Raw genomic sequence first — 19,212 nt, forward strand, 5'->3', positions numbered from 1 at the left:
TCAAGGGCATACCTGAAGAGGGTCATGAAGGATATATCGAATTCGAAGCGATTGTGAAGGAATTTTGTTCCGCTCACTTGAAGGTCAATGTTGGTGACATTGAACGTGACCATCGTGTTGGTCAGCGCCATCAGTTTTCACCGTTCTATTATCATAAAATTCCTCACGTTAAATCTAACACAAGTGCTACAAAATGCCCACAAACTGAAAAACCTCAAATCCCCTAAAGTGTGGATAGAGAAATACTTTTCACTACGCGACTTTGCTAAGAGCAATCTTGAAGAAAACGAACGTTTTTCTATTCGTTTTACGTCTCTACATTTCAGAGGCTCCGTTTACCGGTATGACTCAGTCACTAATAATGTTGTACCGGTTGCTGCAAGGAACCAACTTGCCAGTAATTGACCAAGAACAACTGAGAGGCGTAAGGTTACGTGCATACATAGGGTGTCGTTGCTCTTAGCAAATTTGCGCAGGATTTATTACAAAATTGACGCACTAAAAACGCTCATACATTCTTGCACCACAGATATAGCAATAGGTACGGAAACGTGGCTTTCCAGTGGCATCACAAACAGCAAACTTGCACTTGACGCATCTTTCTTAATCTTTCGAGAGGACCGGGAAGGCTTTCGGGGAGTCGTAGTTGTTATGGTCATTAAATATGACAATCAACCGTCTCTAGCGATAGTCGACTCTCCCCTTGAAATAGTCTCGCGCTCTTCACGCATTGGACATGCGCAATGTGTCATTGGTGTATGCTATCGTCCATCTGATAGCCGCTTGGAATTCGTTCATTTTTTCAATGATGCTGCACAACAGGTCATATCCCGGTTCCCAAAATGCATATTGATATTAGGGGGTGACTTTAATTACCCAGGTGTCGAGTGGTCGACGCCGTCCTTGAAGGCAAATAGCAACAGATCTGAATGTCTTCATTCTCTACAAACCTTGCACTTTCATCATTTAACTCAAGTCGTGCACGAACCAACTCGGGGTGACCACATACTAGATATTATTTTAACAAATCATCCACACTTGGCTGCGACACATGTACTAGAACCATTAAGGGATCAGAGGGTGGTGCAATGTTCCTTTGCATTGAAACCTGCCGAGAAATATACGGCGAAACAATGCATTCTTAACTACGCACGCGTCGACACTGCCAAAATAACTGGTATGTTGGTCTCATTTACAGCCGTCTCCGCAAACAATTTTCGAAACAGAACGGTAAATGATACCTGGAGCTTGTTCCGTGATAAACTCAAAAGAAGTTGAAACTGCATGTATACCAAAAATGACCATCAGCTCAAGGCAGAACGATCCGTGGTTTAACCGCGATGTGAAAAAGATCATAAACAAGAAAAAAAGAACGTTCAGAAAAGCTGCCCGAACAAATGCTTCAGAAGACTGGCAAAATTACAATACCATAGCGCACTATACAGAAACTACAATTCTCGAAGCTAGTCAGTCAGTCAAGAACTTTAGTGAAGTCCTTAGGAGTTTCAAGCCGTTGGAGATCCCACGCGGGGAGCTCCTCGTACCGAAACCGCAGGCTCGGGACGGGAACGTGGTGACGCTCCGCCAGTTCTTGGGCCCTCTGGACGGCCTTGAGTTGGTATTTGAGATCCGTGCTTTTGAGGGCTTCTTCCCATTCGGGCTCACTGGAGAGAGGGCCCTTTGGTAACGTGGTACATTGCCATAGCATGTGCGAGAGTGAGCAATAAAGTTCTGTGCAGTCTGGACAATTTGCCGGAATTTCTGAGTTGTAGTGGCTTAAGGCCTCGTGACGGATACGAGTCCGTTTGTAGCATTCGAAACGCGACCGCCTGCGCGCGTTCGAGTTTGGCGTGTGGGAGCGGGAATTTGGTTCTGCCTTTCCGATAGTGGGAGGTGATTTCTGGGTAAGTGAGCAGCGGGTCATTAAACTGAATGTCCAGCCCCTCGGAGGCCGTGGGACCGTCGCGGCGGGCAAGTTCTCGCGCACGGTCGTGGGCCGTTTCATTGAGGTTGGCTTTTAGCAAGTGAATGTCTTTCGCCATGTGAGCGGGAACCAGGAGAGGCACCGTTTGCCCTCTTTTGAGCTCGCTAGTAGTATACGCGCTGTTTCTTTAGATACGTTGCTGTATTCGTAGGCCCGAATTTCGGCACGCGAGTCCGTGAAGACATAAGTAAATGTGGGGTCTGCCATGGCGATGGCTACGGCTATTTGTTCTGCTTTAGCACTGGTGCTCGTTTTAACCGATGCAGATGATCTTAGCGTTCCGTTGCCGTCCACGACTGCTATTGCGAAAGTGGATGTGCTGTCGTACTGGGCCGCGTCCACAAATGCGGTGGCTTCACGGTCCGCGTCGATGCGGTCGAGAATTGCGCGGGCGCGGGCCCGGCGTCTACCCACGTTGTGTTGTGGGCGGACGTTTCTGGGAAACGGTGAGGCTTTGTATTCGTCTCTAATTTCGCTCAGTAGGGTAACCGCGTGCTCGAGATAGGGACAAGGGGAGACATTGGCTTCATTTAGGATTAGCCTACTAGCCTTTGACGAGGATAGGCGGAATATTTGCGCCATAGTCTGAGCCTCGATCACTTCGTCGATGTTGTTGTGCATGCCTAGCTGGTCAACCTTTGCTGTACTTGCTCTTTGTGGAATGCCCAAGACCTGTTTGATGCTCTTGCGCATGAGTGTGTTTAGCTTCATCTTTTCTATTTTCGTCCAGTTGTGGGCAGAGGCGACGTAATTAATGTGACTCATAAGGAACGCGTGGTATACGCGCAGAAGGCTATCTTCGCAGAGACCCTTCCTGCGCCCCGAGACTCTGTGGATGAGTCTGATCATGTTTTCGGTTTTGGCGGTTAAGTGTTTGATCGTGTGTCCGTGGCATCCGGTGGCTTCGATTAGGAGTCCAAGAATGCGTATGTGGTTGACTCGCGGAATCTGTTGTCGGCTTCTTGTGTATAGTGCGATCCGAAGTTCGTCTAGAGGTGTTAGGTAGCGGACTCCTTGACAAGACTTGCGAAATAGTAATAGTCCCGATTTCTTTGAGGATAGTTTTATTCCTGTGTTTAGTGGGTACTCTTCCGTGGCACCTAGGGCAGACTGTAATGCCTGCTCCATGTCTCCCTGGGAGCCTCCTGGGCTCCATATGGTAATGTCATCTGCGTATAGAGCGTAGTTTACGTTTCGGATGTTTCGTAGTTTGTCTGCGAGTCCCTTCATCACTATATTAAATAGTAATGGAGAGATTACTGAGCCTTGTGGTGTTCCGACGAAGCCTAGCGTGTAGGGGTCCGACTTAAGTTGCGAAACCTCGCAGTCGGGCTTCTCTGTCTTTTAGGAAGGAGCGTACGTACTCCTGAAATCTCTGGCCGAGGCCGAGGCCTGCCACAGACTCCAGTACGAAGCGGTGCGAGACGGTATCGAATGCTTTCGTGAGATCGAGGGCGAGGATGGCTCGTGCTAACGTCGAAGATCTGTCTCTTTAGGAGTAACATGACGTCTTGGGTGGATAGGTGGGGTCGAAACCCTACCATGTTGTGTGGGAGGAGTTCGTGTTCCTCAATGTAGCGTGACACTCGGTTTTGAATTACGTGCTCGGCTACTTTACCCACGCATGACGTAAGAGAGATGGGGCGTAAATTGTCGAGGTTAAGTGGTTTGCCGGGTTTTGGGATGAGGACCACCGTGGCAGTCCGCCATTGCGTTGGTACCTCTCCTGTTTCCCACACGTGGTTGATGTCTTTCGTGAGTAATGTAATGACTTGGTCGTCTAAGTTACGCAACAACAGTCGGTTGGTTACCCCCTCGGGTCCTGAAGCCGACCTGCTGTTTACGTTGTGTAGCGCCTCTCGTACTTCTGCTTGCGTGAAGGCAGCGTCTAGTTCGGGAGTGGTTTCGCACTTTATGATCGGGTAATCGTTGGGGTGAGCGTCGCCTAGCGGAAGGTACCGTTTGGCAATTTCTTCCAGGAAGGACTCTTCCGTTCCCCTTTTCTCTTTATGTGAGTGTAGAAGTCGGTCTAGCGCGTGGCTTTGATTATCCTTCGTTTGGCTGTCGTCTAACATGAGTTTCAGGAGGTTCCACTTACCTCCTGTCCGCATGCGGCCGTCGACTGCCGAACAGAGTTCGTGCCATTGGAGTCTTGTGAGCTCCGTACAGTATTGGTCTATGTCTCGGTTGAGGATCGCGATGCGTTTGCGCAGGCGTCTGTTGAGACGTTGCTTTCTCCATCGCGCAAGTATCGAAGCCTTGGCCTCAAGTAAGTGTGCGAGGTGAGGGTCAACCCTTGGTACTTCCAGTTCCGTTTGTATGGTTTTCGTGGCTCTAATTGCGTCGCCCTTTATCGCAGAGAGGAGTTCCGCGAAGGAGTCATATGTATTCGTATCTTCCTTCCGTAACTTACGGAAGGTATCCCAGTCTGTGAGTGTGAAAGATCGGGGTGGGGGCCGTCGTGTTTGGTATTTCTGTGCGTATGACGAAGTCATCGCTGCCCAGGTTCTCTTGCGTGTTCGTCCATGCGTAGTTTGCAACATTTCGGAGTAACGTGAGATCCGGCGTAGTATCGCGCTGCGTCGACGTACCCAATCTTGTGGGGAACCTGTGGTCCGTCACCAGGGTGAGGGACAGGTTGTCTATTGCGCGCGAGAGGTTGTTGCCGCTAGGCTTGATTGTGGGGTAACCCCACGACGGGTGTGGGGCGTTGAAGTCACGTGCGATAATGAGCGGTAAGTTTCGTGCCAATGACGTGGCTTTAGTAAGGATCGCGTGGAAGGTTTGGTTGTAGTGCGCGGGGGAACTGTAGACGTTTAGTACAAAAACACTTTGTTTTAAGAGTCGGTTAGGTACGAGCTCGATAAGGATCGCCTCGATCCGACTGTTTTTCGGTAGGACGTCGTGAACGATGTGCGCGACTTTTCTACTAACGAGCGTGGCGATGCCTCTCCTGGCGTCCCCTCCTCTTTTTGAGACGGTGCAGTAGCTTGAGAGCGTAAGGGTTTCGCATAGGGTTGCCTGCAATAGTATTACGTGCGGCCTTTTAGGTTGAATTTTGAGGTACTGCTGCAGTGAGGATTTGCGTTTCGCGTAGCTAGCGCAATTCCACTGCCAAGTTTCTAAAGTATCCCGTGTCGTGTTAGCCATGATGGTTTTGGGAGGAATCTATTGGCGCCGAAAGGTGCGTCAGCCGCTCCCCTGGAGCGGGAGCGGCTGCTGCGGAGGGCGCTGCGGCGCTCGGGTGTCGGTAGGTGTCGGCGTGACTGAGCGACTCCTTAATTGTGGTCGCTACGGAAATTCCCGAGGTGGCGCTCGAATCGCTGCTCGGTCCTCGGGAGCGGTTGCGGCCGCGTTGGTTGCGTCTGCGGCGGCGTCTCTGTCGCACGATGTAAGGGACTTGAAACTTGCGTTTGCAGTCCTTGTCGGCGGTGGAGTGTGGTCCGCCGCACAGGGTGCAGTGAGGAGTACACTGGTGCTGTTTCGAGGCCACACTTCCGGCACCACTTGGTGCTGGGGTTAGGACAGACATCCGCTCGGTGACCGATGTTGCCACAGTAGTAGCAAATTTACGTGTGTCTGCGAAAGAGCGTGCATCGAACAATGCTTGCTCCGCAGCAGATGAAACTTGGTACTTGCATTCCTTGGAAAAGGATTGTCACGGCTGTGGTGTTCTTGATTCTCTTCACCTCCAAGGCCTTTGGGTTGCGTTTCGTGACGATCAGTTCTCGGAGTTGGGAGTCGTTGAGCTCGAGGTCAATGCCTCGGACTACGCCTTTGCAGGTATTATCGGGTGGGGCCGGATATACCGCGACCCGATACGCAGTGTCTTTCATGTGAATCTGTTGCACCGTGGCGTATGCTCTTGCGTTACGTTCACTGGGGGTGCAGATGATGAAGATATTCTGAGTTACGGTGGGGCATATGGAGTCTTCCGTGAGGTCTTGAGGAGCCAGGGCTGCCGCCATTGCCAGGACTTGCTCAACCTGCACTGGTGTGGATTTGGCCACGTTGAGACCGTCTCGGGATCTCCCGATGATACGGAACGTGTCCCTCGGTAGCTGAGGGAGTCTCGAGGTAGCGACGAGGCGCTGGTATGCGCTGTTCGGTCCGGCGGTGCGATCGCTGTCCCTTTGTCTGCCACGTGTACATGACGAACTTGCTCCTTGGGGTTGACTGGCCTTGCCCTTGCGTGGTTTGCGGTTATATGCCGCGATCCAGCGCGGGTCATTCGCGTCTTCCGGCGATATTGTCTCACCGGTGACGATTTCCATGGCGGTAGTGAGTGACTTGCGGTGGTCGCCCTAGGCCTACCTGCCTTTGCACGCCGAGGTTGAAAATTCGAACGCAGAAAACGTTGAGAAAGGGTCCACCCACCGAAATAAATCCGGTATCCACGGAATTCGTGTAACTTGTTGCTTTCGTTGGTGCGCAATTCACTTCGATTTGGGGTGAATACCCTCGTCAAATCATTGATGATATCGGGCGCCGAAGCTTAACACAAGTTTTTTAATTGCACCCTTCCCAATATGATAAAAAATGATCCGAAAAAGTTTTGGCAAGTATTAACCCAAAACCAAAACACACTGCTCCCTTATAATTTCCGAAAGCGGAGCAGTGCTTAACACAAGAGATAGCACAGAGCTATTTAGCAAATGCTTCTCTGCAGTTTTTACTAGCGAACTGCTGCTTGATAACACTCACATACTTGAACAACTATCTATTGAATTCCCTTTTTCATCCATCATAATATCGGAACATGGTATCTCTCGTGCAATTGACAGGCTTCCTCATAAAACCAGCCCAGGTCCTGGCGGTATAAGTGCTAAACTTCTAACATTAACCTCGCACTACTCTTCAGTTTTGTTATCTCTAATATTTCAGCAGTCACTAGATACAGGGTGCCCACCGGAAGATTGGAAATAAGCATTAGTAATACCGGTATTTATATCTGGTCGCACAGCAGAGCCTAATAATTACAGACCTATATCCCTGACATCTATTGTGTTCCAGCAAATTACTGGAACACATCCTATACTCTCACGTTATAGCCTATCTTAACAATAATAACCTGCTCAATAAGCAACATGGCTTTCGCCAAAATCGCTCCTGTCAGACGCAACTATATGAACTTGTCACAAAAATTCACATTTCTTTACACAAATTGATTAGTACAGACGCCATTTTTATAGATTTCTAAAGCTTTCGACCGGGTACCTCATATTCGACTGAAACTGAAAGTTGGAAATCTGCAGCTTGACTACAACACGGCATGATGGATTGAGGAGTTCCTAACGAACAGATTTCAAGTAATCGCTCTAAACAACTGCTTTTCTAACCGCACTCGCTTTAGTTCGGGAGTTTCTCAAGGGCACGTCCTTCTTCTGCTGCTCTTTTTAATATGCATCAATGACATCGCAACTTATATTACTTCACAAATACCTCTATTCGCAGATGATTGCGTCTTGTACAATAGAATAACCTGCCCTGCCGACACCTCTGTGCTGCAGTCTGATTTAACAAAACTGACTGATCTGACACATGGCAGATAGAAATTAACATAGCCAAAATTAAACACGTAAAATTTGCTTCGACTACTCGACTTACCTCTGACCAGTATACAATACGCGGTATTACTGTTGACTCAGTATCTTCAATCAAGTACTTGGGAGTTCTGTTTATCTCCAATTTGAGCTGGAATGCTCATATTGAACACATTACCACAAAAGCATGGACAAAACTTGGTTACCTGAAACGGCGTTTACACCTTGCGAACACAGATAGCAGACTGCGCGCATACAGTTCTCTTATCAGGCCCTCTTTAGAATATGCATCCATAATTTGACACACCCATCATTCTAATCTCACAAATCTACTCGAATCAGTCCAAAATAAAGCTGCGCGGTTTATCTTATCTTCAAACTGTCGATATGAAAGTGTGTCCGCCTTAAAGAAATCAATCTTCCGTCTCTTGACAAGCGCGGAAAATTACCACGGTTGTCGTTCTTCCATAGCCTTTACCATAGCAACATTGCATTCGCTCGAGCCCATATTCTTCCCGCTCAACACATCTCGACCCGCGCAGACCATGTTCATAAAGTAAAACCTATATTTGCGAGGACTAACGTTTACCGAAATTCGCCTCTAGTTTTATCTTTGGCGAATGGAACTCGCTGCCTTCAAACATTGTCTCGTTTACTGAATCATCGTCATTTCATGCAGCATTGCCAACCTGTTTTAGAGTGTAACAACCTGTTTGAACCCACATATGCTTGAATATTTACTTACACAGTGTTTTCATGTGCTTGGTATTGTATAACATTCATTCCGTTTTATCTGATATGTACTTCTGTAGGTTCTTTACCTAAATCATCAATCGATTGCATCTTTAAACTCGTGTTCTGATGGGTACTCGTCGTCTCCATAGCGTTTTAAGTTCTTATGCGTCTTTCACGCTACCAAATATTGTACAAACTCCGTGCCTCCTTCCTTCCTTTTCTTTCTTTGTGTTTATTTCTGTTCGACGTGTCGATCTATTTTTTTTATTGTTCCTAATGTCTTCCTATATTATTTGCTATGTACACATTGCAGTTACGCTTGACCTTTTCAGTCCCGTCCCCCCCATGTAATGCCCTAATGGGCCCTTAGGGTACTCTGACAAATACATAAATAAAAATAAATAAATACGTATATAAATAAATAAAAATGCTACTGGTCTTGAAAGCAAAAGAAAGTGACATCCTATAAACGAGAAGCGCGTTTGACTGGGCTTTTCAAACAACGATGCAGTTTACCGCGCGATGCTTACGTCGGTGCTTACGTAAGTTTCACGTGAGGAGACTGGAATAAAAACAGATTAGAATAGTTTTACGTTATAGGGCCCCAGGACACTGTCCCGGTCCTTATGTGCGGAATCGACATACATGGATAGCATGTTGGCAAGCGTGCTGTTTGTACGTTCAGCCAGACCATTAGTTTGTGGATGGTATGGTGCCGAATGCCGGAAGCTAGCTGAACCCATATAAACGTTCTCTTCGACGACGTCTGCGGTAAATTATCTCCCACGATAGGTTATTATAATGGGAGGAGGCCCATGTCGGAGTCTGATGGAATATAATAGGAAAAGAGAGACTTCTGCTGCTGTTGCCGATGGCAGCGCTGCCGTCTCACAATAACGGGTCAGGTGGTCTAAACACACACGATAATCCAACAATTGCCTTTGGAGGATCGCGGACAGCGGTCCAGGAGATCTATGCCAACTTGTTCGAAAGGGGCACTGGACAGCTTAACTGGCTGAAGTGGACCATGCGGTGTGTTTGGAGGTCGTTTGTAACGCTGGCATTCCATGCAACTGGCGACGTACTGATCGGTATCGTGACGCATCTTGGGCCAGTAAAAGCGCTGTTCAGCACGGTAGAGCGTTCTTGTGGAGCCAAGATGACCAGACGTTGGATAGTCGTGCATGGCGCATACAGTACTTGAATGCGGAGGCTCTTGGGGACAACTAAAAGGTAGCGCGCGCAAGTGGTCGAGTAGCTCTTATGCAGGACGCCGTCAAATAGGCGAAAGCGGCTGTTTTCTGAAGGCTCGTGCGCGGTCGCGAAGAGCGGTTGCAAGCTCTCGTCCTTCTGCTGTTCGGATATGAAGGTACCCATATAAGGAAATTTCGGAGATACAAAGGGGATGTATTGATCGAAGCTGTCAACGTCGCATTCAGTCGTTGGAAGAGGCACCCGACAGAGGCAATTAGCATCAGCGTGTCATCGGCCGCTCTTGCATGAAACAATAAAGTCGTACTCCAGTAGACGTAGAACCCAACGCGCAAGCCGACCAAAACGGCCCCGAAGATTCACGATGTTACAAGCTTTTTAGGCTTACGTTCCTACTTTCAAAGAGTCAAAGAGTTTATTCAGACAGCGTATGGTACAGTTGCCTAGGGCGCAAACCAAAAGGCAAGTGGATGCCTGACAAGGAGTGTGCGCCCTCCTTGCTCCCATTCGAGAGCACAAGACATTCAGCGCATAATATAAACACTAAACAAGATCGAAATACTTTCGCCCATTCATTCCCACCCAGATTTGCTGACGTGGCCCATCCTCTTACGCGCCTTCTCAAGAAAGGCGTTGCTTTTGAACGGATCACAGAGTGCGACTCTTCGTTTGGTCAGTTAAGATTACTCTTGACGTCGCAGCCTATTCTTTGCCACTTCGATCCCTGGTGTTGGAATTGGCGCTGTGCTTGTTCGGGGCATCGGCGAAAGTGAACACGTGATCTCGTATGTTAGCCGCTTTTTCAGTCGCTCCGAGCGCAATTATACAGTAACCGAGCAAGAGTGCTTGGCGGTGATATTCGCGGTGCAACGGTATCCTTCTTACCTCTACGGGCGCCCCTTCACGGTGGTCACGGATCATCATTCACTGTGCCGGCTCGTGACAATATATAAATATTGTCAGCATTATATTTACCCTTCCCCTTCTTAATCAATATATTCATCATCAAGGCCAGCGTCATGCGCTTGAGCAATTTGCCGGCTGAATAAAGCGTTGAGCTGCCTCGCAAGTGGTTGAGGTTGCTCTCCATACCTTGGTCCACGGCGCGTTCGAGTATCCCTGGAGCTTCGTTCAGGTCACCGCTTGCCCCTCCTTTCCACCGCCGTGGCACAGCGCCATCAGGACTATCCTGCGTCACCGTCTCTGCCCAACCAGCCCCTCCCTCCTTGACCGTCACAACTCGGAAGCGTGACCCTAGCACGTTAGCTGGCCTCCGTTATAACGACGTTGAAGATTGGCTGGACAATTACGATAGAGTCAGTGACTTTAACCAGTGGGATGATTTTCATAAGCTTCGAATCGTCACATTCTACTTCACTGACGTTGCCAGGCCCTGGTTTCTTAACCATGAGAGTACTTTACCAGTCTAGGCAGCGTTCAAACAGCACCTTCGCTAGAGTTTCGCCACTGCAAGCGTCCACTCTGAGGTCGCCAAGAAAAACCTTGATGGATGCATGCAACTTCCTGGCGAAACGTACACCTGTTACATTGAAGACTTTCTCGCCCTTTGCTGCCGTGCTGACGCAACCATGAGAGAATCTGATGGCGTTCGTCACATCCTAAAGGACATTGGACACGCCGCATTCAAGGCACTGGGGATCAAGAATCCCACGACGGTTGACGATGTCATCGCGACTTGCCAACACCTGGACGCCACTGCATGCGTTGACACGCTGACGCCTGTGACACACGTCCTTCCTCGGCTACGAACCTGTGGATGCTCATTCGCGCTCTCATACGCGAAGAGCTCCAAGTGTATGGCCTGCTCAATCCTCCCGTCACTCAAACTCTCCTCCATGGCCTGCACCGCGACCTGTGCCACTTCTACAATGTCGAGCTCGTCTGCTCATGTTGCGGCCATGCAACTAACATTCATTCAGACGACGCCTCCTGCACCTGGTTCTCCTGGCGTCTCTAGCACCCCATGCATCTTCCCCTGCACTTTACCCTTCCTGGCCTAGCCCCGGCCAGTTTGTTATTACTGCGGTATCCGCGGGCATACATCGCGATTTTGTCCAAAACGCCAACTGCACGAACGCCGTGGCTACGATACCTACGAAGGAGACTCGTTGCTTCCTCCGAGTCAGCACCAGCGCCGGCCTGCACCTCGCTCCTTTTCTCCGCCTCCCAATCCTGATGTGCCTCACAACCAGGGCGCCGCCGCTCTCCCTCCCCTCTCCGGCTATCAACATCGCCCCTGCAACCATCCACGCGTTAATGGTGCAGATCGTGCACATTTTGGAGGGAAAGCTGCACGTTTCATGCAGACTACAATTCTTCCAGAGTGTCCGGCCAATACGTAAGTACTGTCTGTAGAAGGCGTTTCAGTTCAAGCGTTGGTTAATACGGGAGCTGCTATTTCCATTGTTCAAGCTCCCTTGTGCTCTCGTCTACGCAAGGTTTCTACACAACACAAAGGACCTATTATTCTACGTGGTGCAAATGATGTTGTAATTCGGCCGTCGATACAGTATACCGTTAGAGTGTTCATTGACGGGATTTCGCAATTTCGCATCAATCGTGTCGTCCTTGACCCAGCTCCTACGCGGTGGCGTGGACCTGTTCTCTTGGTCTCCTGCATGTGACGTCCCGTTTGCTACGCTACATTATCTTGCGTCTCCACCTATTCTTCGCCATTTCGACCCGTCAACTGTATCTATATATTTATTCATTAATTTCGTATACTTTCCTGGTCCGAAGGCATTAAAGAAAGTAGTGGTAAGCAGAAAATAAAGCAGTACATAATACAATAACAGGTTTTAAAAAGCGGCCGAAAACAGAGTAGTCTTGAATTTGTCAATGTCAGAAATGGCAGCGATGGAGGGAGGAAGGCCGTTCCAGTCGGTACTGGTCGTGGGAGTAAAAGACTGATGACACATTTTGCTTCTAAAAAATGGAACACCAACTTTAAACATGCGATCGAAGCGGGATGAAATGTACGAAGGGCGAGCAATAAGATGATCTTTAATAGTGGATTATGGTGATACATTTTGGGGAAAAGGCACAGTCTGAAACATTTACGGCGCAATGGAAGGTCTCGTAAGGTAAGTCTGCTTTTCATGGAAGTAATGCTGGCATAAAGGGAATAGTTAGATAAGATGAAACGTGCTGCGCGATCTTGGATGGATTTTAGTGTGTTTATCTGTGTGATTTGATAGGGATCCCATACTGTGGAAGCATATTCCAGCTTTGGCCGAACTAGTGTTTTGTAGAAGGTTAGCTTTATCGGCAAAGGCGCAGTAGGGAAATTTCCAAGCAAGTATCTAAGAACCCGGTTAACGTTAACAGTGACACGTTGTATATGCGTATGGCAGGATAGGTTACGTGAAGTAGATACAGAAGTCACCTGAAGTAGATACAGACGCCAGCGGGGTCGGTCTTGGCGCCTTCCTCGCTCAACGAAACCGCGCTACTGAAAATGCCATTAGCCCTCGGCTAGTGGCCAAAAGTTTTCGGGCTGCACCCACTTCACCTGCCTCTCACGGGACGTCAAAAACTTACCGCGTCAAAGTGACGCGTACGCGTTAAAGATACATTAATATGCCGAACAAAACCGAATTTTCTTCTGAATAGCCGCAGGCTTCCCCGTTCAGAAAGGAATAAAAGATGGCTGCCGGCGTTCGCTCCGGCACTGACTACTCGCCCCTGCAGGAGAGCATGGGTTTATTTGCGTGTAATAAAATTTTTGCGTGGCTGTGTAACGTTTTCGAGAACTTTCAGCACGTTTACGACCTCGTTCTGCCAACTCTTCTTTGCTGAGGATCCGTTTTAGCGTCATTTTTAAGCTTGCGTTGCATGCCGCCGCGAGTGTCGACGAGCCACCGCAAGCTACGTAAGAGAAAGCGGACCAATCGCAGACGCCAGCACCACCTTCATCATATGGTTATCGATACTTAGTGCAGTGGCTCGGCCCCATCGAATCCCTCTTCACTTCAGCATGCTCCTCGCCTCTTGTGAGCCAATTAAGCCGCTCAATGCAGGCATTGTTGTTCGTTTTTCAAGCAAACAAAAATGACCTCCTATGAACGAGCAGAGCGTTTGCTTGGTCTTTCAGACAACCCTGCGGGTGACCGCCCGATGCTTGCGTCGGCGGTTACGCAAATTTGACGTAAGCAGATTGGAATAAAAACATATTCGAATGGGGGCCGTATAACGTAAAACTACTCCAATATGTTTTTATTCCGATCTCCTGACGTCAAATTTGCGTAACGGCCGACGCAAGCAGTGGTATAACGCTGTAAAAGGAGAGCACTAATCCCATGGCCCCCAGCGTCGTGCAAACAAGTTGGCGGGTTCTCATTGAAGTGGCAGAGGACGGGGTCGGATGTCAAGGCTTGCTCGAGAGGACTTGGTAAGAAAGTTCGCAGTCGTTTGGCCAAGTGAAAGCAGCACCAGACGTCAGCAACTTGTGCATCGGGGACACCATGGTAGCAAAATTAGTGATAAAGCAGCGGAAGTAGGATGCCACGTCGGAGAAACTTCTTAACTGTTTTTGATTTTCGGGGCGAGGGAACAGAATCATGGCAGCAACCATGTCAGAATCTAGTCGAACGCCATTTTTACTGATAAGGTGGCCCAACACTTTATTGTTCTTTCCCGCAATATATAACTTTTTGTGTTGAGTTGAATTAACGCGTAGGAGATGCATGTGAAACCTTTGTCCAAACGCTCAAGGTGTTGACGAGAAGTTGTAGAAGAAATAACTATGTCATCTAAATGACACGGACAGCTCATCCACTTATGGCGGCATAAAACTGCGTTCATGCGTTCAAATCATGCGTTCAAATGCTGCAGGAGCATTACATAAACCGAAGGGCATTACGTTGAACTTGTAAAGTCCGCCTTGCGTTGCAAAGATTGGCTTGTCCTTGTCCGCCTCGTGCATAGGTATTCACCAATACCCGGATGTCAGTATGTCAAGCAATGTATTACTGAAGATAATGATGAACAATCGTTTTTCACTAAGTCTCTTGTTTCTCTTAAAAGCTTCATGGAAATATTATCATTAGTTTTAACTTCACGCGCGTATGTTGGGACAGAATTTTTCTTTTTTACGGAAATCAGAGGTATCTATCGGTTCTTGTGTTGCGCCTGTTCTCAGTAACATATTTGTGGTTTATGAATTAAAAAAAACTTCGGTGACCTGGTCGTTAAGGTTGTGCGATGTGCTGATTTTCTTGTTATTATAACTACGTTGGACGTACAAAGAAGAGTCGTGGATGTGTTAAATGTGTTCAGGGAATGCGGTGAAGGCCTCAGATTCATCTGTGAACTGCCTGTTGAAAAAGAGCTACAATATCCAGACTTTAGAACGGTATTTTCTGCAGCAGACCCCGTTTGCTGGCCTTATTCTCCTAGGGCAGCGAAGCCTTTACTTATATTTTACTCTGATCACTCGAAAGTAGTAAAAAATGACATTCGTGTTTTATGCATACACTCTTTGTTTAAATTGTGCCCCCATAGGATGCAGCTTAGCTTCGAGAGGCAAGTATCCAAACTAAAATAAGCAGTGTTCCCTACCGGTATTATCACAGGGGCTCTTGAAAAAGTGGCAGAATCAGTTAAAGGCAATACTAAAAGAGCAGCAGTTGACGTTGATACTAAGAACAGAAATAATGTAGTTACGCTTCCTTATGTGCATAGGCTAGCACGCGAGTTAAATAACGTGGCAAGCAGATATGATGTTTATATTGGTTTTAGTGCCGGCCACAAGCTTGGTGAGATTTATCCAGCCGTCCACAAAAATATGAATGGAGTGACGTGTGAAAAACGTACAGGATGCACTGTCAAGCATAAGAACTATGTGGATTGTAAAATTAAAGCAATACTGCGCTCTTGTGAAAACACCGGTCAAACTAGTCGTTGTTTAAACATTAGGATCTAGGAGCATGCGCTCCACGTAAAGAATGGCACTGGTTTGGCGGTTCGCTGCAGCCGCACAAGCTGTTGTAAACCCATGCTTGACGAAACTGAGATTTAGCACCCGCGAAGCGCTCAAACAACAAGAAAAACATTCTTTTACGTGTTTTTGCAAGGGAACAAATGCATCAGTCAACCTTCGACAGCATTTTTTCAGAGGCGGGAGCGTCTGCGAGTGAGCTCTTGATTATCCAGCCATGGGTTGTTTGCCACGTATTTGCTTCTTTCCTTTCCGCGGTGCACGCGTGAGGAGGTTTTCCTTTCTTCGTGGTTGTCTGCTTATTCTGTTTCGTTTCAAATAACATGCTAGCTTCCAGGCAGCGCACTTGTGTGTCGCTTTTTTGCTCGTCCACGTCTTTTTGGCACAGGTTTCTTTTTTTAAAGATGCAACCACACCAACTCGCCCCGTTCACAATTTTGACGTTGCTGTTGATGGTTAATGCAGCAGGTATAAATTCCTTTAGGATAATTCCATAAAGATCAAAGATCAGCACGGGCTTCACATGGCCAGGAACAGGACGTGCCTTTTTCCAGCAAAGTGAATTGGCCGACTTCCACTGCGACGATTGCTGTTTGGCGACAGGATAATAAACGCAAGCCCGTGTTTCATCACCGGTTACAATACTGAAGGTGAATTAGGGGTCCCCTCTGACTTACCGCGTCTGTTCCGTACAGAGAGAAACACTGTGGAACTTGTGTTCGTCGGTGAACAGTTTTGGCACAAATATGGCAGAAATGCATCTCATGTTAAAAGCGTTCCGACAAAATTGGCTGAAACGTGCCGTATGATTGTCCTGCCATATCGTAGACATAGTCAGCCTGCGATTAGCAAGGATAGCTGTCCTTATCCGATGGCATCCAGTTCTCGTCATCGTCGTCAACAAACGTCTTTGAAGAAGTTATGTCACGTCGTGCTTTCAATCAACTCGAAAGCTTCCTGTAACATAGGATGCGTTCTTGCCATACGTTTTAACCAAATTTTATGCAGAGTGTATGCTTCCCAAAGTCCGTCTTATTTGTTGAAAAAAAGATGTGGCGAATCAATAAATGATAGCGTTGCAAAATGAGACTCAGCAAAACACTTCCTCTCAGCTGCACGCTTGCCAGCGCGCAAGGGACACTGCTCAACACATCTGGCGACGGAAAGGTGTACTGCACTCATTTCATTTGAGTAGCCCCTCGTGCACTAATTCTCGTAGAGCATTCCCTGCCCACGACTTCGTTCTTTTGCCCACACGCATTCTTTTTTTTTTGTCAGTCCGCGATCACGACACTTCACTGTGCGTCACGTCGGTCTTACGCAGAACCGGGTTACACAGCCTTTGTGAACATCGCCGGCGGCCTTTCGAGCCGACTCGCCGAGTTCGAAGGCTCGCGTTGTGCTCAGTCAGCGCGGAAGGTGCTTTAATTCCGCCCTGCTCTGGACGCCCCAGTGTGCACTGGCCTAAAGAGCGATTCTCTTATGAACCGATATAGCTCGCCTTGCTTGTTAATATGGAAACGTATCGCAGTGTCGTTCGAACATTCTGTGTAAATGTACGGCCGTTCCTAGTGAAGTGCTTCAAAGTAGTCTGTAGGTTGTGGTGAAAAATACAACTCCCACACTTTGTTTTTATTCGGGAGCATTTACTACAAGGCATATGGAATACAAAAGAGAGTGAAATATAAACTTCCAAATGTGCGCCGTGCAGCAATGATAGGCAAACTTGCTGCCTAGCACCCCACAGCTATTACACCCAGCATATCGAAAGCGATCCAGCTCGTGTATAGCATAGATGCTCTCGGCATGCATTTAATTGAGGACAAAATTTGTACTGATCCCGAGAAAATTGAACTTAGGTTAACAAAGTATGTGCCTCTACTTTGCAGGCTATCGACCGCTCGAGATCTGGAGCGCGTATTCACGTGCAGAGAGTTTATGAAATGGAAGAGAGAACAATAACAGAAATGTATTTTGTGTATATTCGCTCCATAGGGTCTATATGCTGAAGAAATTTTTCTCACGCGACATTCAGCTTAGTAAAAAGGTGAAACTACCACCTCCAACGCCTCTGTAGTGAAGCAACGTCCACATTGCGTGAGGCGCGAAATGATATCGGGTGTCCCAACTGATACGGAATTTAAGCTTTCTTTTATCTTTTATAAAGCCAAGCTTTCTATACGAATGAAACTGTGTTGGTGGAGACCACTAAAATAACAGCATCCAGTATGCTTATTTTCTTCTAATTTGCAGGAGCTATTTAAGTAGATGTTAATTACGTTTGTGGTCACAACTTCAATACAAGGTCTCAGCAGATTTGAAAACATAACAATGAAATGTTTGCGAAGCGTTACTTTAACACATTTTCTCTCATTTGAAAAAAAAAACTACACACCACGCAAGTGGTGGGACGCAGCAGCTTTTTCAAGGTTTCGCGGGCTTTCTTTTAAGCAGAGACAAGTGTGCTTTGTAAACGGCAACGCGTCACAATATAACTTGAAGTGATGTTGTCAATTGCCCTCTACATTCATTGTTTTGACGTTATAGCCTGAAAGTTATAATAAAAATTCTAATTAATTAGTACTACATACTTAACGTGAAGCTAAAGTACTGGAAACTTCAGCAAGTTGTTAACAATACATAGTTGGCCGCACCATCGCAGGAGGCTTTGCTGTTTCTAAAGAAGCACAAGGAGATATATTATTTGAGCCGTATTGGTAAATTACCCTTCAACAATGCCAAAAATGCATTTGAAATGCAAACACGTTCGTGTATTTGTGTTTATACCGTGAGACAGCGCAAAGGGCGCACACGCCATTACTGGCTTGCAGGGAAAAGAAAGACGTTTAGAGAAGCGTACGTCGTCCACGAGCACGTTTTATTGTTTTCTTCTTGTCTTTGTAATATATTTCTCTAACGCCATTTGATTCACTGCAGTTGTCTCGATCTGCCATCAAGAAAGGAAATAAGTTACATCGCGGTAACAATTGCAAAATACAAAGATATTAGCGAGTGGGAGCAATAAAAAATTAAACACTATGTTTTGTCAGTGTAACAGGCAGTAAACAACGTGTAAAAGCTGGATAAAAATGGTGCAACTTTCCTCAACCACATCTTTACAAGTTTACACTGAAGCTGCACTAAACTAGCGAGCTAGGCGGGCCGCCTTCGCAGGCGCGCACAATCTATCTGCGCAGGCTCGAGGCCGCCACTGGGGTGCACGGCCGTTCGACGAGTCTCGCACCCACCGCCGGTGCTGAAAGCCTTTGGGCACGCAACGGTAGCCGTAATGCGGGGCTATAGGTCGCACGTGGCAATACACAACGCCTGTGCCCGCGTCAGTGAAAGCGCTTCGTCACGGCGGGCCCACAACGTGCACAATCGGCGCCAGAAAGGGCGAATGCCGCGCAAACGCTCACCGCTGAACTCCCGCACTTGTTTCTCGTCGATCCACAGGGAGAAGTCGTCGTGCCTAGGCTTCGCGCGTCCCGCGTCGGCGGCGACCAGCAGCAGCAGCAGCAGCAGCAGCAGCAGCACGGCCATGCTGAGCGGCGGCCTCCCCCGACGAGCTCCCCCGCGAGACTGGCCCTTCCCCCGCGACCGGCTCCGGTTGTCTCCCCCCTCTCCCGGCCATTTCCGTCTGGACGCGGGTGGGAGCGGCCCACGGAGCGGACGTGCGCCACCGAGTGACGAACGATGCTGTTCCGAACGTCGGACAGCTCTTATTTGGACACGGGCTTGTGTGGTGAAGCAACGCGGCCTTTTACGTACGCGGGAAC

At 48.0% G+C, this 19,212-nt stretch overlaps 1 protein-coding gene across 5 annotated transcripts in view; it reads right to left on the reverse strand.

Moving 5' to 3' along the window:
* The window catches only part of LOC126529774 (protein shifted-like), a 384,912-nt gene extending 365,880 nt beyond the window's left edge, over window positions 1-19,032 (reverse strand). For all 5 annotated transcript variants that reach the window (XM_050177290.3, XM_050177288.3, XM_050177289.3 and 2 more), the window contains exon 1: window positions 18,853-19,032. In XM_050177290.3, the coding sequence (XP_050033247.2) occupies window positions 18,853-18,976 (124 nt within the window). In that variant the 5' untranslated portion in view covers window positions 18,977-19,032. The remainder of the gene's footprint in view (window positions 1-18,852) is intronic.
* Between the last annotated feature and the right edge of the window lie 180 nt (window positions 19,033-19,212).

Source organism: Dermacentor andersoni, chromosome 9 (assembly GCF_023375885.2).
Source record: "Dermacentor andersoni chromosome 9, qqDerAnde1_hic_scaffold, whole genome shotgun sequence".
In the NCBI taxonomy this organism is placed as follows: domain Eukaryota; kingdom Metazoa; phylum Arthropoda; class Arachnida; order Ixodida; family Ixodidae; genus Dermacentor; species Dermacentor andersoni.